The sequence below is a fragment of the Lipotes vexillifer genome, unplaced genomic scaffold (assembly GCF_000442215.2).
Source record: "Lipotes vexillifer unplaced genomic scaffold, Lipotes_vexillifer_v1.1 scaffold159, whole genome shotgun sequence".
Taxonomy (NCBI): Eukaryota; Metazoa; Chordata; class Mammalia; order Artiodactyla; family Lipotidae; genus Lipotes; species Lipotes vexillifer.
Genome location: NW_006770589.1, coordinates 3,363,857 through 3,387,360, shown reverse-complemented (window position 1 = coordinate 3,387,360; position 23,504 = coordinate 3,363,857). Strand labels below are relative to the sequence as shown.

The 23,504-nt window shown below is 36.5% G+C and overlaps 1 protein-coding gene across 1 annotated transcript in view; it reads right to left on the bottom strand.

The window, feature by feature from the left end:
* INTU (inturned planar cell polarity protein) overlaps positions 1 to 23,504 on the bottom strand; it is a 70,966-nt gene that overhangs the window by 9,084 nt on the left and 38,378 nt on the right. The window contains exons 6-13 of the mRNA XM_007446251.1: positions 21,464 to 21,553; positions 18,871 to 18,948; positions 15,000 to 15,189; positions 10,930 to 10,983; positions 4,197 to 4,259; positions 3,145 to 3,366; positions 2,061 to 2,516; positions 942 to 1,039 (exon numbers count right to left, since the gene is read on the bottom strand). Coding sequence (XP_007446313.1) covers positions 942 to 1,039; positions 2,061 to 2,516; positions 3,145 to 3,366; positions 4,197 to 4,259; positions 10,930 to 10,983; positions 15,000 to 15,189; positions 18,871 to 18,948; positions 21,464 to 21,553 — 1,251 coding nt within the window. The remainder of the gene's footprint in view (positions 1 to 941; positions 1,040 to 2,060; positions 2,517 to 3,144; positions 3,367 to 4,196; positions 4,260 to 10,929; positions 10,984 to 14,999; positions 15,190 to 18,870; positions 18,949 to 21,463; positions 21,554 to 23,504) is intronic.

The following is a 23,504-nucleotide window of genomic DNA, read 5'->3' as shown; positions in this document are numbered from 1 at the left end:
AAGCTCAGGAAGACCAGCTGTCACCACATAATAGTGTTCTTGTTCTTGCCCAACAAGAATTAAATATGTAACATTTCATATTTTAATAATTAAGCTGTTAAACATGCTCCTCTCACTTAGTTCCTTTTACATCAGAATTCCCTACTTACTGTAAATTTGAGGTTTTACCTATTTTCTAAAGAGGGTGTCACAGGCTCAGTTCTCTGGCCCCAGACTCTGATCGGGAGATATGCAGGGAGGAAGTTTATCAGGGAGGATGCTTGGAAACAACACCTGTGGGGGTAAGACTGAAGGGCTGAGCAGTGGGAGAAGTTGAACCATGCCGCAGTTGAGACAGACGTCTCAACAGATACCACCAGGAACGCTGAAGCTTGGATGGCCTTTTAGAGTTGTCCTGAATTTAAGAAGGGGCCAAGCCTTTGTACTTACTTATCTATTAGTCATTAGATGTAGGCTACTCCTAGAGAGAGGTTGTAATCTTGGCGGAGTCAGTAAACTTCCAAATAGGACAAGGCCAGGGGAGGGACTCAGCCATGCATGAGCCATTAGCAGCCATCACTCTCAAGCACTGGGAATGAGTACCCGGGGCTAAGGACTATCTGCAAAAACACAGCATCCACCAGAGTCTAAAAATAGTAAACTTTAATGTAAAAACTAGACACACAGAAGGGAGGTTACCTGTGGAAGAGACATAAGTGGGAACTTTCATATTTTGAAGTATTACTTTGTATGCTTTTTATTTCTTATGAGTATGTTTCCTATATGTATAATGAAAGATATTAAAGAAATAGCATAGCTATTACCTTTCATATGTAAGAGATATCATAATTACATTTGTTGAATAAAATCTCTATATGTTATGGAATAGCACTTTTTTGTTGTAACATTTCCTCGAAGACACAGAGTTAAGTGAAAAAGAATAAAACAAGGAAGTTTCTTACTTCATTGTGTTATATATATCCAATTCTTTTTCTGAAATGTCCTTTTTCAGGTTCCCCAAATGAAATGGATTTGGAAGAGTAGACTTCTTTTTAGTGACCTAAAAAGTATTATTAAGTAGATCCGTTTATATCTAAGAATGGAATCAAACAGGAGAAATGACGTAAAACTAAAAATCCTTCTAAGAGAACTACTTACTATTTTGCAATATTTCTTTTAAATATTTTTGATGCTAACTTGTACTTCTTGGGTTATCCTATGCTAACAGTGGCCTGAGGGCCATGTCATGGGAAGACATGACAGTTATCCCTGTAAACCTTCTACTGGAGCCATAATGGAGCTATCACCAAATTTTGTTACAATTTATATGTATGCACACTTGTCCCCCTCTCTAGACTCTGCATTCCTGAAAGGCAAGAGCTGCGTCTTACTCATCTTTTTATCTCCTTTGTGTAGCATAGCCCTTGGCACATAGTAGATGCTCCATCAATATTTTTTAAATGGCTGAATCTTAGAGATTAATTCAATTTCTTTTAGGAGTTGTTCAAGGCTCTTTAAGGCTATCCAAATCCTATCTTATCTTCCTCCTATATTTCCTACCAATTTCACAGACTTGGATAATGAGTACCGTCAATATGAGTACTTCCTAAATATACCCACTTAGGGCTCCAAGAGTGCTCTATTGTTTGGAATTAGGACATCGAATCTATCTATCTACCTATCTATCTATCTATATAATTTTTTAAAGTTTCTGATTCTTTTGTTTCTACTGAACACTTTCTAGGGTATTTAATTAGATCAGCCACCAAATGCCCCACAAGTAGGATGTTTTCTGTCATCACTGTGAATAGAAAAGAAAGAGTTGAACATGGAAAGTGGGATTAAAGAGTTTCCCTACTTGCAATTACTGTCAAGTAGATGTCCTAGCTGTCAAGGGGCTAATGTTTTATCACTTGACATTTTCTTCTTTCTTTGGTCCTAAATCGTTGGTTTGCCAACAGTGACTAAAACCACTAGTACAAATAAGAAGTAACTGCCATTAAAAATTCTCTTGCAATTATAAGTAAGGACTGGAGAGACAGCTTAGCTCCCAGAACGTACACACTTGAATGAACACACACCTTAAGCAAGGCCCCACTTTCTTCTGAACCATCAGAACCCTGAGATGCTGTAGTGTGGGGACTCAGGCCAACACCTTCTCCACCTTCACAACCACTGTCAGATCCTCCACTTCTGGATGGACTGGGCTTACGTGTCTTTAGGGAATAGTCACCAAAAAGAGCTCTTCTGCATGTTGGAGAGGTTGCTACTTTGGAAGTACCTTGTAGCCTACTGAGGATAGGGGAGGTTGTTAAATTATCTAATTTTTCATGTGATCCAGCAAGAAACCAGTCAGCACAAGACAAACAGGGGGTTGCAGAAGAGGCTAGCCGTTCATTTATGCGGGAATCTACCCCTTCCAGCTGGTGAAGAGTTGTTTTGACCTGATCCACATATATACAGTCTGGTCCAGGATTCCCAACAGCTTTGGATGCACAGCCTCCAGCTTCTAATAGTACGCACAACATATAATGTCTCTATAAGAAAAAAAATTAACATAGGTTTAGCTACATGAAAATATATGTAACATGCATGTATAAATTTATGAATACTAAACAGATATGGGCATGTGGCATAATCGTGTGATGATTATTGAAAAATCCTCCCTCTCCTTCTTAGTTATCCTCAATGCTTCTTGATCACCCTTGAAAACAAATCTCACATTGCCTTATCCTGATATACCATCAACTGCCACTTTTGGCACATGGAATTCCCTAAGGTAGCTTTCAGAGAGCCTCAATAATTGGTAGTCCTTTCATTTACAATCACATATTTATTCTGTTGCTGGTTCTATATTCTTTTCATGTCTCTCTCTATTTCCCAAAACAAACTCGAAGATAAAACCTCTGTTTTTATAAAAATGGGAACAAAAGATCTTAAGAACCTGCTAAAATCTTATCTTGAGTTTCATTAATATTTCTGTATGAGTATTAAATAGACACAAAAGAGAAGAAATAAGGGCACATAACATTTTGTTTGAATACTACTATTTGACATGCTTATAATTTTAAACTATCATTTTTGTTTGTGTATTTATTTAGTCTGTAAATGGCAAAAAAAACAAAAAACAAAAAAAAAAAACAAGAAAAACTAAGGTAAACTTACCAAGCCAACAATTAGCAAAAAATACCTCCCTTCAGGTTCCTGAAAGACTTCTATGTTTGAGTCTGCAGAAGGTTGGAGGTGATGTCGAGGAAATACTTCTCTCCATATTACCAACTGACCAATTCTTTGTTTTGCTGCTAAAGGCAGTAGGCAATAGTGGCGACAGTATACAGCAATATCAATAAGATCATCCTTAGGCAAATGACTGCATATCAAATAACCCTTGAATTTAACCACAGAGAATAAAAGTCAACTAGTGACATAAAGCAATAATCCTATAATATAGTTCTAAGAGTTTTATAGGTATTTCTTCAGTTGGCTTAAAATATTCCAGTTTCAAATGGAATAAATGAAGACATAGTAAAAATAGATGTTTTTTTCAACTAGACATCAAGTATTTGGAATAACTTAAGTCTACAACAGGTACACTTTATCATAAAGCAAGATCACCTCTAAGTAGCACTAGCCTGAGAATTTGGCAAAATTACCAAAGCACTGAATTCTGAAGATGAAAAGCGGAGAAGCAGGAGTCGAGGTGGGGAGAGACTTACTTTTCACTGCTTACAGTTCTGTATTGTTTGATTCTTCTTTAGATATGTTTTATATTGTGCTTAAAAATCTTTTTAAAAAATTAAAATACTTAAATTCATCTGATGTTTAACTTGCTTTACATGCAAGTCAACTACTTAATGTTAGAAAATTTACCAGAAAGATGCATAGTTACTTTCTGAAGATAAGGAAAAAAAACACATGATTGCAAAAGGAAATCAACAAAGTAGTACTGCTCTTCTCTCATATACACTTGGTTCTTTGAGTACTGCTTCTCTCTTACACGTTTGTAAATGCTTTAAAATATAATGAAACCAGAAATATTTATTGTATTTGTAAATATGTAGGTACAAGTCTTGTTTTAAGATCTAATTTTATGGTACCTACATTCACAGCAAAAGAGATAACTGTATTTTTCATGTTTGTAACAATTTGAGAAAATTTACTTTAGGTCTGTTCATATAGCAATATGACATATATAAAAATTTCAAGCTTCAACTTACCTTGTAAAATAGAGAAGAGCCCAAAATTGTATATAGCCGTCTCATGTCATAGTAATCCTCAGACTGGGGGAAAAACCACAGTGGATTTATATATATATAAAATTTTACATATATATATAAATATATGTATATATATATTTTTTATGATTTTAAAAAATCCTAGTTAAGCTACAACAGTTAAAATGCAAATTACAGGGCTTCCCTGGTGGCGCAGTGCTTGGGAATCCGCCTGCCGATGCAGGAGACGTGGGTTCGTGCCCCGTTTCGGGAGGATCCCACATGCCGCGGAGCGGCTGGGCCCGTGGGCCATGGCCGCTGGGCCTGCGCGTCCGGAGCCTGTGCTCCGCAAATGGGGGAGGCCGCAACAGTGAGAGGCCCGCATAACGCAAGGAAAAAAAAAAAAAAAATGCAAATTACATTCTTAAGTAACTTATCTCTTCTTCATTTGGTATTTATTTATTTATTATGGAAGTTTAGTTGATTTACAGTGTTTCAGTTGTACAGCAAGGTGATTCAGTTACACACACACACACACACACACACACACACACACACACCTTCTTTTTCAGATTCTTTTCCTTTATAGGTTATTACAAGATATTGAATATAGTTCCCTGAACAGCAGGTCCTTGTAGTAACTGAACTTTTCATAGTGCCTTCTTTAGAAATCAATATACTAGGCTATTGGGGTGAGACATAAGGTGCCTATATATTTATTTTTGACTGAGAACAATCTTATTTTTGATTCTTGTAAGATAATGTTGATTAGAGACATCTAAGAGTAGAACATAAGATTTGTTACCCCAAGAGGGATTGAAAGAAATCTACCAAGACAAAATGCTTCTACTGGACATCACCTAAAATATCCAATACTACCGTATACTATTTTTGAAAGTACAAATTGGTACAACCTATTTGGGAGCAACTGAGCAGTGCGTAAAGAAAAAAATTAAATACACATACTCTTTGCGTAATTCCTCTTTTAGAAATCTACAGAAATACTTGAATAAGAGATTCAAGATGTTTGTATAAAAAGTTAAGAGTAGAATTTGTAATATGCAAAAACTGGAGATAAAGTTCAACAATGGAAAATGGTTAAGGAAATAAGGTTATGTTCACATCACAGAATATCATACATCTGTTTAAAAAAATAAGGTTGATCTATATGAGCAAGCACAAAAGGTTTTAGAATACATTGTTCAGCAAAGAATGCAAGCTGTGGAACAAAATATTCACTATGATCTAAGTCTTGTTAAAAACAGCACTCCCAATTATATACATGTATGTATATACATATGTGTTGGTTTGTATGGGGGTATGTATGTGTATAGAGAAGGGTCTGGAAGAATATATTCCAAACTGTAAGAGCAGTTGTAACTGGAGATGGAACTGGGGGAGAGGGATGAGGAGGGAGGACATTTGTTTTTAATAGCCATGCTTGCATTTATTTTTAACCAATATGCATGCATTACTTTTGTAAGTTGAAAAAAAAAAACACACAATGAAACCTAAGGAAAACTGAAAACTGGAAAAAAATCTAAATATCCCTCAGTTGGGGAATGGATAAACACTGTGATATCATCATACAATGGAATACTATCAGCAATTAAAAGGACTGAACTACTGATATAGACAACATGAATGAATCTCAAATGCATTATGCTAAGTGAAAGAAATAAGGCCCACTGTTTTTCATTTGTTTTTTGACTGCCTTTATGTCAAAGGTATTTCTTGTGATGCTTTACTGTCCTCATATTTAAGAATAAGGTATTAAGTTCACTGGAAGCTTTTTGAGGGTCTGGAAGCTCTGACTGGCTTCACCATAGGTAAGCTTTTAAAAACTTTTATTTTATGCATGCAGTCCAAGAGGATTTCAGGTGAGATACATTCCCTTAAGCAATCAACTGGATGTTCTTGGGTCATGGTAGTAAATGTGATTGGGGAAATAGCTGTGAATACCATTCTTTCTGTGCCCCAGAAATGTCACCCTTCTCTGGAATGCGATTAACTGGGTGTTCAGTAATATTAAAAAAGCATGAAATAGAAATTAATTAATTAAAAATTGTTTTATTTTAATTAAAATTTTGATCATGGTAAAATACACATAATATAAAATTTACCATCTTAATCTTTTTTTTTTTTTTTTGCGGTACACGGGCCTCTCACTGTTATGGCTTCTCCTGTTGCGGAGCACAGGCTCCGGACGCACAGGCTCAGCAGCCATGGCTCACAGGCCCAGCCACTCCGCGGTATTTGGGATCTTCCAGGACCGGGGCACAAACCCGTGTCCCCTGCATCGGCAGGCGCATTCTCAACCACTGCACCACCAGGGAAGCCCATCTTAATCATTTTTAAGTATACAGCTCAGTAGTGTTATGTACATTCACTGTTGGGCAGCCAAATCTCCAGAACTCTTCCTCTTGCAAAACTGAAACACCGTATCCATTAAACAACTCTCCATCCCCCCCACACCCCCGCCTTCCTGCAGCCCCTGGCATCCACTCTTCTACTTTCTGTCTTTGAGTTTGACTACTTTAGGCATCTCCTGTGGGTGGAATTGTGCACTACTTTGTCTTTCTTTTTTTTTAAGATTTATTTATTATTTATTTTTGGCTGCGTCGGGTCTTACTTGTGGCACACGGAATCTTTCTTGAGGTATGCGGGATCTTTCATTGCAGCACGTGGGCTCTTCATTGTGGTGTGCGGGCTTCTCTCTAGTTGTGGCTCTTCTCTAGCTGTGGTGCACAGGCTCCAGGACACGTGGGCTCTGTAGTTTGGGGCACACAGGCTCTCTAGTTGAGGTGCATGAGCTCAGTAGTTGTGGCATGTGGGCTTAGTTGCCCCGTGGCATGTGGGATCTTAGTTCCCTGACCAGGGATCGAACCTGTGTGCCCTGAATTGCAAGGCGGATTCTTTACCACTGGACCACCAGGGAAGTCCCTACTTTGTCTTTTCATGATGGGCTTGGTTCACCTAGTGTGGTATCTGTCCTCTGGGTTCATCCACGTTGAGGCCTATGTCAGAATTTACTTCCTTTTTGGGGCTGAGTCATGTTCCATTGTATGTATCTTCCATGGATTTGTCTATTTGTTTGTTCATTCATCTGTTGGTGGACAGGTATATTTCATAGGTTGCTTTCTCCTTTTGGCTGTTGCGAATGATGCTTCTGTGAATGTGGGTGTGCAAATATCTCTTCAAGATTGTGCTTTTAATTCTTTTGAGTATATGGAATTGCTGGGTCATGTGGTAGTTCTGGTTTTGATTTTTTGGGGGGCCACCATGCTGTTTTCTACAGCATTTGCACTGCTTTGCGTTCCTACCAACAGTGCACGGGTGTTCCAATTTTTCTACATCCTCGCCAACACTTGGTGTTTCTGGGGTGTTTGTTTGCTTGTTTTTAATGGTAGCCATCCCAGTGGGCGTGGGAAAGCTGTTTTATGTGTATAGTTTTGGACCCTGCTTTTTCCTTAGAAAATGATTTTGAACATTTTTTCATGTCAATAGACAGTTTTCTAAACATGATTTTAATGGATGTATTATTTAACAGATTCCATAATGTGGTATTTTAATTTGTTTCCAGTAATTTTTCAGGGTATAAATAGTGTTGTGCAGATAATTCCTATAAAGAAATTTTGTGTACATCCCTGATACCTTCCTTAGTTGATAAGGTCCTGGAGGTTGAATTCCGAGATCAGAGGATACATATTTTTAACGTATTTTGCCAGATTGCTTTCCTGAAAGGTTGCATCAGTTTATATGCCTACTAGCAGTGTGAAAGCATCATCTATACTGAACATTATCAGACAAAATTACTTCAGTGTATGATCATAAATACAAGGTTACCAAGAATATATATCAACTGATAACAATGGTTAACTCTAAGAATAGGGCTGGTTTTGATGTATGAGTGGTCAAGCAAAATGCTAGATTTATGTTTGTTGTTTGTACTTTTCCCTAAAAATGTACTCATATAATATTTGTATAAAAATACATATTTTAACTTCCTACTTAAAAAAAAGTCAGACCCAAAATATTATCTACCATATGATTCAACTTATATGACATTCCAGAAGAGGTAAAACCATGTGGACAGAAAACAGATCAGTGGTTGCCAGAGGCTGGGGGTAGGGAGAGGGACTGACTATAAAAGGGCACAGAAGAATGTACTGAATATAAATTATACCTTAATAATAATTTAAAACAACTAAAGAAGAGAACACAGAATTAAAATATAAGATTAAATCTCAAATCTAATTTCACAAAAAGTTTAGAATAATCCTTCTTTTTCTTTAAATTAAGGTAAAACTCACTGTGAATTATTCTGCAAGTTCTGACAAATGTGTACAGCTGTGTGCCACCAAAATCAAGATACAGAAGAGTTCCATCAATACCCCCTGCCAATATTTTTGCTGAATATTATTCCATTGCATGGATATACCACAATTTGTTTTGTCTATTCACCTGTTGATGGACACCTGAGTTATTTGAATAGTCTCTGGCTATTAAAAATGAAGCTGTTATGAACATTTGTTTACAGGTCTTTGTATTGACATAGCTTTCATTTCTCTTGGGTAATTAGATAGGAATAGAAAGGCAGAATTATATGGTAGGTGTATGTTTAGGTTATTAAGAAACTGCCAAACTGTTTTCCAAAGTAAATGTATCGTTTTACATTCTCAATTTATCAACTTTTTTCTTTTCTGTACTGTGTCTTGACGTTGCATGCAAGGAATCCCAATAGATCGCTTTCTAGCCATAGTTAGTTCCACTGCTCATTAAAATGATGTTCCATAAAGGCAGGAATTAGATTTTAATTAAATCTATTGGATACAGGTTCCTAAAATCCCAGATATTTGAATATTTTAGATCTAAACTGTTCCTAATGATTAGTATCTAGCTAATTTTTTTTCCATTAGTGAAAAAATTTATGACCTATGAAGAGTGCACCTTGCTTAAATTTCCACTATTTTTACAAACAGAATACCCTTCCATTTGCTCAGGATCTTAGCTAAGACTAAGCCACCCCTTAAGCTAATATTCTCTCCCTACATTTACCAGCAATCTGCTGAAGAATGATCCAGCCTCACTGCTTCTACTTCCTAACTTCCCATTTACTTTTTAAAGACTTTTATTACTGAAAATTTTAGCATATACAAAAAAAGAATAGTATAATTAGTTCCTATGTGCCCATCATCACCCAGCTTAAACAGTGACCAGTACATAGCTAATCTTGTTTCATCTCTATCCCTCTCTCCTTCTTCCCTCTCCCTGGTGAATTATTTCAAAATCAATCCCAGATGTTATACCGTTTCATCTGTAAATACTTTAGAATGCATCTCTAAAACAGAAGGACTTGAAAAAAATACATAACCATAATATCGTTACCACATCTAGAGAATTATTCCCACCTAATATCCAGTTAACACTTTCATTTCCTTGATTGTCTCATAGATGTTTTAAATTTTTTTGCTTGCTTGAATCAGGATCCAAGTAAGGTCCATACACTGAAATTGGTTGATATGTTTCTTGAGTCTCTTATGACTGACAGGTCTCTCTCAGCTTCTCCTAACCCCACCCCCACCCCCTCACCTTCTTCAACAAATTTATTTGTTGAAGAAACCGTCCTGTTGTGTCTAGTCTGAATTTTGCTGACTGCAATCCCCCTCCCCCAAATGGGGTGATTTAACATGTCCCTCGTTCCCTGTATTTCCTGTAAACTGGTAGTTAGACCTCTAGGCGTGATCAGGTATATTTCATAGGTGGTTTGTGTGCTTCCATCAGGAACCACATACTATCTGGCTGACTTTCTTTTTGTGATGTTAACAGCTACTGATGATCATTGCTTAGATCCTTTAACTCACTGAGGGGAACTGAAAAATGATGGTATTCCAATTCTGCCATTCTTTCTTGATATGTTAGGTAGACCACTTCCGTAAAGAAAAACTCCCCCCCCATCTCTATTTGGTAACCTTGAGGTATGGTTCAGATAGGAAAGGCAGATAAATGTTTGATTCTTTCTCCTTAATTACCAGTTTTCACAATAATGAATTAGTTCCTTAGCATCCTCCAAAGTTGACGAAGAACTTTCTTTTTTCTTTAGTACCATTATGAACTCCTGGACTTAGACATATCTGATGTGCTTCAATCCAATGCAGTTATTGTCCATATAGATGCTCAAGAGGGAGCCTCTTCAAGGTCTCTCCTGATTACTTGAACCCTAAATTAACCCTAGTACTTTTTGAAAGCTTCCTACATGTCTGATATAACAAGATGTTGCCAGGCTTATCTTGTACACTGTCAGCCCTAAATCTGGAATCAGTCATTTCTCATAGGAGTCTTGGTTCCCTTTAGCGAGAAATATTATTCATACACCATGGCCTGGGTGATAGTGGTGCTCTAGTGGACAGAGCTAGGAAATATATCAATAGTTTTTTAAAAAGATTAAAAACCATACTACCAGCCAATATTACATGTGTATCCTTTCTCTCAAAGCCCGGTTCCAAACGGTACTAATGTAATTAATCATTACGCATACATTACGTAACAAATATTTTAAACTGAACAGAAAATCTTAAGGCAAGCAAAATAGATTTTGTCCATTTCAATATAGAAACCTAATGTTATGTATTCCAAGATTATTACATGCCCCCTTGGAAAATACTTAAAATAATGACTGATTTACAAAACAAGAAATCAACAATGAACCTTTCCTAAAATCCACTGCTTCTCTTACCAGTTCTGCAAAATCTGCAGCCTCCAAGTCACTCAATGCTGTGTCTAATTCCACCTATGTGAGAAAAAAAAAGAGTAACACAAACATTTAACTCATATATACTTACTTTTTAGTAATGACCATATAAAATTGCTTAATAATTACTTGAAGAATTGAATAAATATATCTCTCTCCTTTGTGTTAAGAAATGTCCCCAAATGGAATATCTTGCTTTTAAGCTTTGCAATTACACACAAAAAAATTAATGTATTTTAACCTATAGGCATTTTTCAGTTAAATCTCAATTATTGCAAAATGGGCTTCACTCTGTACTCAATGCAAACTAATTTATGAGGTTAAAAAGCTGCTTTACAGTTCTGTTAGAAAAATTTTTAACATTTTAAGAATCTTAAGAGGAAAAAAAATCAATCTGAATGTAGCCAGTCTATTATGAATTGTTTTAATTTTTCTATTTCCTATATATTTTTCAACAGTTGAATTCTTGGAAAATCCAAGAATCCAACATTCTTTCCTGTCTCCCTCCTATGTTCTGTATAAAAAGACTGTTCATCTTTATTCATGGATTAAATCATGAAGGCAAGTGTTCCCCTGGAATCTGGCACAGTTTAACCACCCTACAGAGTTATTAGAAAAATCTCTTACTTAGCATTTAGCTTTTGTTTCTATGGAATTTGCCTGAACTCTTTCATGTATTCAAAATTCAAAAACAGAATAAATTTATTCTGCAGTTTAATCTGTAATGCATATATATAAATTGGAAACTATTGACAGTTGAAGCTTGTAGCATATACGGTATTTGTGAAAAATAATCCTTGTTTTGTTTTTTTAAGGCCAAGGCACTTTCTGCAGGACTGTTTCACAAATGTGTCTTACTGAGACGACAAAAGCTGTGGAAACATTAGTCATGCCTTTCAATGCTTTTCATATGGTATGACTTATTACTCATTTGTGACCTACTTTTTTCTGCATCTAGCAAATACTTCATGTTCTCCTTTTTGTGGCTATAGTTTCCCTTGTGAAAGACTACAGGACAAAAAGAAAATTACCTACTTGTGATTTTTGATCTCAGAGACATTAATGTTTAATAGGTTGCTATTCCTGCTACTGAACTCTACAGGCTAATATACAAGGTTACTATTATTGTTTCTTCATATTCCTTAAGAGAAAAAGTAAAATATCTTTTCTCTTTACTATTCCAGTGTATCTTAGGAAAAATTATTTTTTTAAAAACCTGACAAACAAACAAACAAAATAAGGAAGTTCTCTGGGAAAGAAAACAGAAGTGTGACTTCATCATATACTAAACTCAGAACAAGTACATTTTTTTTCCAAGTTAAAAACAACTATTTCCACCTAAAATTTACCAGGCACAAATTACCTTACACACACATATGTTTGTTTGTTTGTTTTTTAAATTTATTTTTGCTGTGTTTGGTCTTCGTTTCTGTGTGAGGGCTTCCTTTAGCTGTGGCAAGCGGGGGCCACTCTTCATCGCGGCGCGCGGGCCTCTCACTATCGTGGCTTTTCTTGTTGTGGAGCACAGGCTCCAGACGCGCAGGCTCAGTATTTGTGGCTCACGGGCCTAGCCGCTCCGCGGCATGTGGGATCCTCCCAGACCAGGGCTCGAACCCGTGTCTGCTGCACTAGCAGGCAGATTCTCAACCGCTGCGCCACCAGGGAAGCCCCCACACACATATGTTTTTAACTAGATTTCTCAAGGCATAAAATTCCTTAATATTTTCCATTAGAATATATATAGTCAATAAACCCTACTATTTTTCACACAGTAAGAAATCTCAAAGGCAAAAGGAAAGTGTATGAGTTCTTTGAGTTTTCTGGTAAAACAAAAACAAAAACTTTAAGGGTTATTATGTATTTTAAACTTTACATTCATCAGAGATTTTAGATCACTTTACCAGAAGATATCTATCTCTCTGCAAAAATATTGTTCTTAATTCTCTTAACCAGAATACAAAATATAGAAAATGTCTAAGCTGTATCCTCATTGTTTCCCGTGTATTAATTCCACCTACCCAACTAAACTGTGAGCATCCAGAGGACTTTTCTGGATTCCCAAAGCACAGCACAAATCTGAGTACCTGGCACAATGAAGGCTGATCTGCATACAGTAGTGTCCAACTCAACAAGGACAAAGACAACCAGAGCTTTGGTGAGATAAGCAACAGGTATGATTTAAGTCAAAAGATTAAAAAATATATACAGTAGAATTCACACAGTGATTTCTCCGATTGATATTCTTTTAGGTTGAAATAAAAGCATACAGTCCTTTTAATCAAATATATGTCAAATTAAGGGAAAAAAACGCCAATAAAAAAGAAATCTGAATACAGAAGGTAGCCTTCATATGGAATTTATAAGACCAAATAGGCTATATTTTAAATGTCTTAAACAAGAACTCTTAGAAGGAAAATAATATTTAATCTTAATATATCCAAAATCTAAAGACTTTGCCCCTAAAAACATTAAGTACCTCTAATCTCACAGAAGAGACTATATATTTTGACGGAAGAGATTTCTTTAGTGAACAGATTCTGAGACAAGAGAAAGAACTTGGGCAAGACCAGACCGACAGGCCTCATGAGATGGCAACTCTGACTCACGAAAAGCGGCCTTGTGTCTTTCAGAAGAAAAAGACCCCAGAATGGGCATGAGACAGACCATGGAAACAGTGTCTTTCTATCTTAAACATAAGGTTATCTAGTTAAATTCTGTCTATTTTGAACACTTACGATTTCTTATGAAAACACTGATGGGAGTAGAATTATATATCTCATACTTTTAGTTTTATCTCATACTTTTTAGTTTTTATATGATTTAGGAAAATGATAATCATTGGCCTGAGATACAAAATGCAGCAGGGCGCAGTTGACAAAGGCAAGGACAAAAAAAGAATACAAGAAGGTAAAGTTTCCTTTAAATATGCTTTAACCCCTCAACTCCCTCCAAATAATCATTATATAATAGTACTCTCACAGCTATAATTACAACTACAAAGTGCCAGGCATGATTCTAAGCATTTTATGTGTGATAACTCATAACTTCTTTGTGAAGTAGGTAGTATTATTGTTCCCATTTTACAGATGAGGAAACTGAGCAAAGGGACTGATATATCTGTTTAAATTCTTATTAAACTTCAAAAGGCATTTGTTTGATCATATATTGTAGAATTCCATGAAGAGCAGAATCTTGAATTGGGATATTACTACAACATAACCTGGGTTACTTCATGGGCAGGGAACTGCTATGGCATAGTGCCTCATTAATACTATTACAAATGCTGTGGCTAAATACATTATTGTTGATGAAAATGTCTGAAATGAGCTTTTCAATCATTCAACAGTAAAGTTATTTTGGATGTACAGAAATGACTAAAGTCACACTGATAATGTTTAACCACCATGAATCTTACCTTTAGTGATCTATCTCTGGCATAGGGCAAAAGCTAATTACAAATGTTCATGTAAACAAAGATTTTGCTATTATTAATTTGTTAGCCAGTCATTTCATCTACCTAACTCGATGACCCTGAATTATAAAATCTAAATCACAAAATTCAAAAGTAAGACACACCATACAATTACTGTTTCTGAAAAGTACTCCAAGTTTGAACAAAGCTTAAATGTTAAAGTAAGATGAGAGAGCTAATTTCTATTTAGAAAGAAAAAGTTCACTGCATTAAACCTCCTACCTTATCAACCAACTGCCCCTTTAACTCTTACCCATAACCCTGAAAATAACAAAAAGCCTAAGGAAAAGAAAAGAGAGAGAAGATAAAGAACATAAGGCGGGCTCCCCCGGTGGCGCAGTGGTTGAGAGTCTGCCTGCCGATACAGGGGACACGGGTTCGTGCCCCGGTCCAGGAAGATCCCACATGCCGTGGAGCGGCTGGGCCTGTAAGCCATGGCCACTGAGCCTGCGCGTCCGGAACCTGTGCTCCACAACGGGAGAGGCCACAGCAGTGAGAGGCCCGCACACCGCATAAAAAACTTAAAAAAAAAAAGAATATAAGGCAACTGGCTCTGATTCTTATTTATGACACCTAAGATTACCTTAATATCCTGTGGAAGTGTGAGCCACCGAACTCCAGGGAGATTGTCTAAAAGTACTGCACTGGAAGCATCATATTGTTGTGTATTGGGACTGGCACTGGAATGTAGTTTAGCAGGCTGAAGTGCTCTTTGAAAGAACAAGCTGAAAAAATGATCCAAACGAGGAACATTCTCAACCTGGCAAAAGGCACTGAAAAAACAAGAGCTGTAAAGTTAGAACAACACACAGAAATGGTAGTCATTGCTTGTATGCTCCTAAGGGGACTGGATCTTTCCTAACTACATAGGTTCTCTTCCTTACTTCTCCCTTAATAAGAATTACTGCTACGTTACTGATGGAGTGTGTTAAGAAATTCACCCTGTCAATATTTTTTACCCTAAAGCCTATTCTCAAATACATAGGGCAGATGGTACTACGGGAAAACCAAAGGGCTAACACAAGTGGTATATCTATAACAGAATGGGCTGAAGTTCCCTTTTTGCAAAAAATGTAACTCGCTTTTACCTCTATCTCTCAACCATTTACAACTCCCAGTATCTTTCCGGCAACACAGGATAACAAAGAGATTTTGAGCTTTGTAATAGAACAGATCTGACTTTGAATCTTATCACTGCTTTTACTAGGTAGATCTTGCAGGGAAATCATTTAACCTTTCTCTGAACTTTGGTCCCAACTCTGTAAAAATGGGGATAATACAATCTAACTCTCATGCAAAGTACCAGTACATAGTAAGTACTTATTATGCTTATTACTTACTGGTATACAGTAAATACATAATTAGCCTATTTCCTCCCCTCTTCAGTAATGAAGGCATAACTACTTAAAAACTCTTGAAATGGGGCTTCCCTGGTGGCGCAGTGGTTGAGAGTCTGCCTGCCGATGCAGGGGACACGGGTTCGTGCCCCGGTCCAGGAAGATCCCACATGCCGCAGAGCGGCTGCGCCCCTGAGCCATGGCCGCTGAGCCATGGCCGCTGAGCCATGGCCGCTGAGCCTGTGCGTCCGGAGCCTGTGCTCCGCAACGGGAGAGGCCACAACAGTGAGAGGCCCCCATACCCCAAAAAAAAAAAAAAAAAAACTCTTAAAAAAAAAAGACAACTTGGTTTTAGCCATGTAAAAGTAGCATATAATATTACCTACAACCATTCACTGGTATAAAGTACTGGATAACACAATAACTGGTATATATACCATTAATATATCAGAATAATATTCACCGATTCATTCAACTAATCACTTGAGTGCCTACTATGTTTCAGGAACTATTCTCATTGATGGAAGTACAGCAGTAAAAATATCAAGACAAAAAGACAAGGTCTCTGCTCCCATGGAGCTCACATTCTACTGGAGAATGACAACAAATGAACAAAAAGTAAAAACATGAACTTGTACAAAGGCCTAAGCAGAGAACAGGACTATCTGAATGGGTGAGGTGACTGGTTGGGTATTTTGGATCAAATGGTTAGGGAAGGGTCTCTTGAGAACGGGGCATTTAAGCTGAGATCCCGATGTCAAGAAGGTCTAATGAGAGGGAAGAGTGCAAAAGCCCAGGGTGGGAACAAGTTTGGCCAGGGTGCCTGCAGAACAATATAGAGGGGCGGCGTGGATTGAGGTCTGAAATCAGAAAGGTATGTGGGAGCCAGATAATAATGTAGAAAGATCCCTGTAACTTTGAAAATTAAAGAGGCAAGAATGGAGGCAAGGAAATCAGGAAGCACTGTAGTAGTGAGAGATGGCAGTGGACAGGGTAATAGTGAAGATGGGGAGAAATGGATGGATTTGAGATGTGTTTTGGAGACAGACTGGTTAGGATTTGCTGATGGATTGGCTGGGAATGACGAAGGATACTTATATCTTTAATTTGATCACAACACTGAACTTTATTAATATATAATCAGTTTTCTGTGGCTCACAGGGAACTAACCAGCTCACAACTTGAAAAAGATAATTTAAGTTTTTGGACATTTTAGTCTTTTCATAATTTTTCACAATGGCCTTTAATATCTTTCATAATCAGAAAAAAACCTTATGATTAAAAAATATTGTAAAATGACTATTAACAATATCTTGGATCCATACTGCTTCTTGGTTTTAAGAACTCAGTGGATCTTTACATTTATTATCTTAGTTTGCCTTTCAAATTCCCATCTAGGCAAGAAGAAACTACTTAAATTTGCTGTCAACTTGGAGATATTTCCAAATCAATGGATAAATTTCAAAATGAAATTCAGAGAAATTAAGAGTCCCTCTGACCCCAACCTACTCCATTGGAATTTGCAGAACAACTCCAATTGCTTTATCTTCATATACAGAATTCATTACAGGAATTTCATCTTTGATTATCTCTAGTTTTATGAAAATAGAAAGCTTCAATTAGGGCAAAACAGAGTGAGGTTTGCTCATCTATTATAAATTTAAGGAGGTAGTTTATAACCACCTTAAGAGTTTATACTCTTCATTGGTTAAAATTTTTCTTATTAGTAAAAGGTAAAAGCACTGTATATGGCTGCCCAGTCTTTTGAAGTTCACACATTTGGAAAATGCTAATAAGTAATTGGGTTTGAGAGGGAGGTGTCTGTATTTTCCTGGAGGAAAATACTGCATATTAGACACTTTTCCCAGATGGCATCATCATAAAAAATTCCTTTAGGCGGCTTTGAGAACAGTGACAATAAAGATCCACTCTAGATAAACAGAGATCTGATACTACTATGGTTTGGAAAAATGTATAAACTGTCTTTGAATCTTTATATTGATATACTCTTAAAGCTTTGAAGGCAAAGGCATCATTTTAGCCCTCCGAAGTACTGGGACTTACAAACATCGATTTTCCATCCATAATTTTACATGTTCAAATACTAAACGGTTACCCCAAATTTCCTCTTTCAGATCAAGAAAGATACATCACATACTGCAAGGTTAAAAAAGCAAGAAGCAGGGCTTCCTTGGTGGTGCAGTGATTAAGAATCCGCCTGCCAATGCAGGGGACACGGGTTCGAGCCCTGGTCTGGGAAGATCCCACATGCTGTGGAGCAACTAAGCCTGTGAGCCACAACTACTGAGCCTGCACTCTAGAGCCCACAAGCCACAACTACTGAGCCCGCGAGCCACAGCTACTGAAGCCGGCGCACCTAGAGCCCATGATCTGCAACAAACAGAAGCCACCACAGTGAGAAGCTCGCGCACCACAACGAACAGGAGCCCCCACTCGCTGCAACTAGAGAAAGCCCACGTGCAGCAACGAAGACCCAAGGCAGCCAAAAATAAAAATAAAATAAATAAATTTATATTAAAAAAATTTATAAAAACAAAGCAAGCAGAAAAATATGCGTACTATGAGCCCACATGTGTAAAAAAGAGTATGTATATATTATATAGAAAATATATGGAAGAATATACATGAAACTAAATAGACAATTACTTTCTCTACCATGTCTTTTATTTAGTTTAATAGCACATACATATTTTTTTACTAAAAATTTTTTTAAGGAAAAAGTATCACATTTTAGGATAGTGAATTTGACAATGTTATAATCAGAGGAAAACACAGAAAACTTCTCTTTTCTGTATCTGTTCTGAAGAAATGCTCTTACATTTGCCCCTACAAAAATACATCAAATCAGAATATAATTGTGGTTGCATCACTATTTCACAAAAGTAACATATGAGACCAAAAAAGAAAAAGCAATGGATCCAATGAAAAACTGCCTGGAGCTGTAAAATAAAAGCCAGTCATGAAGGATGAGAAAATAATAATAATAAGAAAAAACCCAAACAACTAACTTGACAACCAAGAAACACTATTAAGTGCAGAAAAGTGATTTAGAATCATATACTTAAAACTTGAGGTTTAATTCAAAGAAGTACTTACCTATCTAAAGAACCATACATAAATTTTAAGGTTTGGGCAACATCTTCAATCATATTCCTTAGCTGAGGAAGAGGAACTCTAAAAAGAAGCAAAAATACATCTGTTCATTTATAACATAATCATAATCAATCAGATCATCTTTACATTTTATATGTAAAGAATATGAAAAGCATGTGTATTAATTTTGAGTATAGCTGTGTGTATAATGGTTGTTTCCTGCATTAGCAATTAAAGAGTTTGATGTCTAGATCTGGGGTTCTAACATGGGTCAAGGAGGCACTTTTATATCACCATCTGTATGGAGATTAGTTAACCCTCTTAGGGTTCAATTTCCTTTATGTGTAAAATGGGATCATAATCACTAAGCCTTCTCAGGTTCATTCTGAGGATTAAATAAAATTAATGCATATAAAGCAGCTGGTTCAGTATCTGGGCCTATAGAAAAAAATGTTAAAATTCTCGACACTTTCCAGTAATACCCAGATCTCAACTTAACCTCTAATTCTTGTGACAAAAAGACACCCCTAAATGAAAGAGAAAGGAAAGAAAGTAGGAGGAAGGAAAGAAATGAACTTAACATTTTCTCAATGCAGCCTTGTAAGAATTTTACAAAGCAGGTCTTTTATTCCCATTATTCCAGTGGGTATAACTGAGGTTTAAGAAGTTAAGCAACTTCTACAGGCACACCCAGGGAATAGAACCTGCTGGTGGGCATTCATTTCCTTAGCTCCAAGGTTACTCTCTCCACTACCGCACACTGTCTTCCTGGTTAGGTCCCCGCTATTGACTGCAGCTGTCACAGGAAGATGATCTCCCCCAGTGAAAACACATGTTCCTGGAGTATCTGCTCCACTGTATCCTGGGTGGGGCAACACTTTTCTCATCCTGCTTGTGAAAGGCACAGTGGTGAAGAAAGAAAGGACAGACTGTGGCATTAAGACAGACAAGGGAAAAACAATCCCAGGGCTGCCAGAGTTCAATTACAAACCATCTGTACGATGCTGGAGATACAGAGACATATAAATTGACACTGAGGAGGTGCTTGTGCATGACCTCTCAATACTCTGTTTCCCAGTCTAAACAAAGGAGAATAATAATAACTACCTTTCACAGTCATGTGAAACAAGATGCAATAAGGAAAAGACTTCGGTACGGGGTGGTGGCTATGAGCAGTAAGAGAACTGGGTAAAGAGGTGGCTAGGGCTACTTCTGACCTGAAGCTCAGGATAGGGAAGGAGGAGGACCTTCGAATTCATTCCAACTTAACAAGCCAAGTTCTCTAGGATAGGGATGACATAAGTATTTAGGGAAGACCCCGCCTCCCCACTCCCACCCTGGGAAGCAAAGGTTGAGAAATTGGCTAGAGCGTCCCCTAACCAGCACAACCTGGATCCAGAGCTCAGCAGTGACAGTCCTTTTTTGGCTTCAGGGTAAAACCTCTCCTGGAAACTGTCTCTGTCTGCCTAACTAATCTGGCTGATGGCATCAGAAAGTGGGGAAGCAGCCTCTGCTCAGTTCCTTAGCTGGGCCTTCCTCTCTGCTGTCTAACTGCCCACACTACCTTATCTCACCGTTGTATTATCTGTGTCTTGTCTTTTGCGTTTTGGGCTACTACGCAAGTCCAAAGGCAGATGTTTCACCCTGCCACCACACCCTAAGGTATCTTATTCTGGATGTTCTCCGATTCTTGTTCTTTCAAAACAACTCAGTTTTTCACGATCCAACCCATTGGCATAGGGCAGTCTCCGAGCAGGGTTTTTAGACAGAAAAATGCACATTAGCTGGTAAAAGACAGCCATCATTTAACATATATAATGGCACCACTATCCTCTCATGTTAAAAGTTTTGAATCCCACATTTATGATAGATCATATCTCTTTCTGTCCAAAATTAAAGACCACTTTAAAACACAATAATTTTGATATTTTTCACTGCAGCCTCCTTTGGAATTCCTCTTTGTGGTGTTAAAACAAGTCCACAACTGTTTGATACTCTTCCCCTTGAGTGTGGGCTGGATTTAGTAACTCACTTCTACCAAATGTATAAATGGTCAGCCCTGCTCTTACCTCCAACTATTAAAATAAGACATTTTTCAAAATACTTGCAAAAAAGTTAAGAAGGAGACCATGATAATATAAGACATACCATTAGAGAAGTCACTTTAAAGATAAATATTCATTATTTGGTCAAAGGTGCTCAACGTCGAGGCAAAACACCTTTCTGCTGACCCTTAATTCTCTAAAATCACCAACAGTAAAAAACTGTAAACATGCAAAATCCAAACCACGATACTGTCAAAAGTTTGAGCAGAGGACAAGCTCATCTCTCAGCCACCTCTGTACTGGCCATATCTCAGAGGAAAGTGTATTGACGGCCTCCACCCTTACTAATTGGTCTAGCTGGGCCTTCCTGGTACCTTTCTGTACTATTCATACCAAATGAACACAGGTAGCCATTATACTAGTGCAGCAAACCTTTAAATTGTAAAACTTCTTGAATTTACCTTTGACAAAAATGTCATCATTTTAATGAAACAGACTTTGTTAGCAGTATTTTAGAAATGATTTTAAGGTAAACAAAAATCTCAACTTACTCCTCAGCAGGCAGGCCAATTAACAACAGCTTGTCAGATTCTTTCCAATAAGCTACATGAATTTGTTTCCCATTTAAAAGAAGGGATGAGCTAAGAAGAAATAGAGTCAAAATGAAATTAGAACATCTTTAAATGTCATAAAATTATAAACAGTCATTCATAAAAGATTACATATGGTATGATTTAAGAAATGCACGCTTAATCAGCAAATTTCTTGGCATATACCTGCCACACAGAAAACACAAGGAATTGTACAACAAAAACATATTCTGAAATATAAAAACCCACAGAAAACTCTAGATCAAACAAAAGTAGACCCATTACAGCAAAAATATGTTGAAATTCTTTTGCTAACATTAACTGACTATATGCAATTTTTTTTCAAAAGAAAGCTTCCAGCCCAGTGTTTTAATTTAACAAATCTTTTCTGATTGTCTATTTATGAACATGATTTACTAAAAGAGATTACAAAGAAACCAAGATGTGGTCCCAGCTCAAAAGATGATCATTCAGTATGGGACACAGATACGTAAACAAGTAACCAAAATATAAGTCAGATTTAAACATATTCTCAAGGAAATGTTTGGAGTGATGGCTATATTCATGATGGTGATAGTTTCAGGGTCTATACCAATGTCAGAAATGATCAAATTACACATTTTACATATGTGCAATTTACTGTACTTCAATTATATTTCAATGAAGTTGGAAAACAAATTAAATGTTTTCTAAAAGAGAGATACAACAATAAACTATGGAAATACAGAGAACATGATTCCTTCTTATAGTGTGGGTAGGTGGTGGGAAGAAGATAAAATAAAAATATAATATAAAATAACATTTATTGATTTGGGAAAATGTTAAATGATATATTGCCACACAAAAAAAGTTACAATACAGTAGGTAGAGTATGATTCCATTTGTATAAAATAGATGGAAAAAATTAAGTGAAAGGTTATCATTTAATTTAGCAATATTTACTGAGCACTTACTAGATGCCTGGGCCCTGGAGTTACAGAAATGAACAAGATCAGCCAAGTCCTTTGCCTTGTGGAATCTGTGGTGGTTATCTTTGAGTGGTAGACTTTGGGGTAATTTTAATTTTTTCCATTTGTTTTAATATTTTCCATGTTTTCTTAACTGATCAGATACTTCTTTTTAAAACTACTTTAATATTAAACATAATTTAAAAAAATTAAAAAATATATATATATTTAGTGTTTTCTTTGAAATTAAAATACACCCATCAGTCTTTATCTGTTGAGTCCTAGGATATAGTGTACCTTCTACACCACAGTAGATAAGTGTGTGGGATTTTAAATATGAATTGCTAAACAGATTTTTTAAAAGGGATATTACTTCTGTCTTAATAAAGTTTTAAAAATGCATACACTTTTAGACAAATATTAGACTCCTTTATAGTCATAATTCATTTCACTGTAGTTTCAAAACAGTGTATGCAACAAAAGATATGTTGCTAAGGAATCCCTGAAATAATAATTATTTTCATATTGTTTCACAAAAAAGTTTTTCTCTCTATATTTACTGGTTTCCACATGTCTAACCCATATTTTAGCTAACAAGGTCTAAATATGAAGTAAAATATCTATATTTTGGAGAAAAATAAAATAAAATCCACATGAGGAAACTTAAACACATTTTCTTACTAATAAGATTAAAAATGAGTCCTGCACCTTAGAAACATTATGCTAAGTGAAAGAAGCTAGTCACAAATAATGACATATTTCAATTCCATTCTTAGGAAATGTCCAGAATAGGGAAATATATAGAGACAGAAAGTAGATTAGGGGTTGCTTAGGGCTTGGGGTGGGGTAGGTGCATTGATAGCTAAAAGGTACAGGGCTCCTCTTTGAGATAAAAAAATGTTCTAAAACTGACTCTGGTGATGGTTTCACATATCTTTGAATATACAAAAACCATTGAATTGTACACTTTAAGTGGGTGAATTGTATGATATATGAACTGTATCTCAATAAAGCAATTTAAAAAAAATTTAAAAGGCCTATCACATGCTTTTATA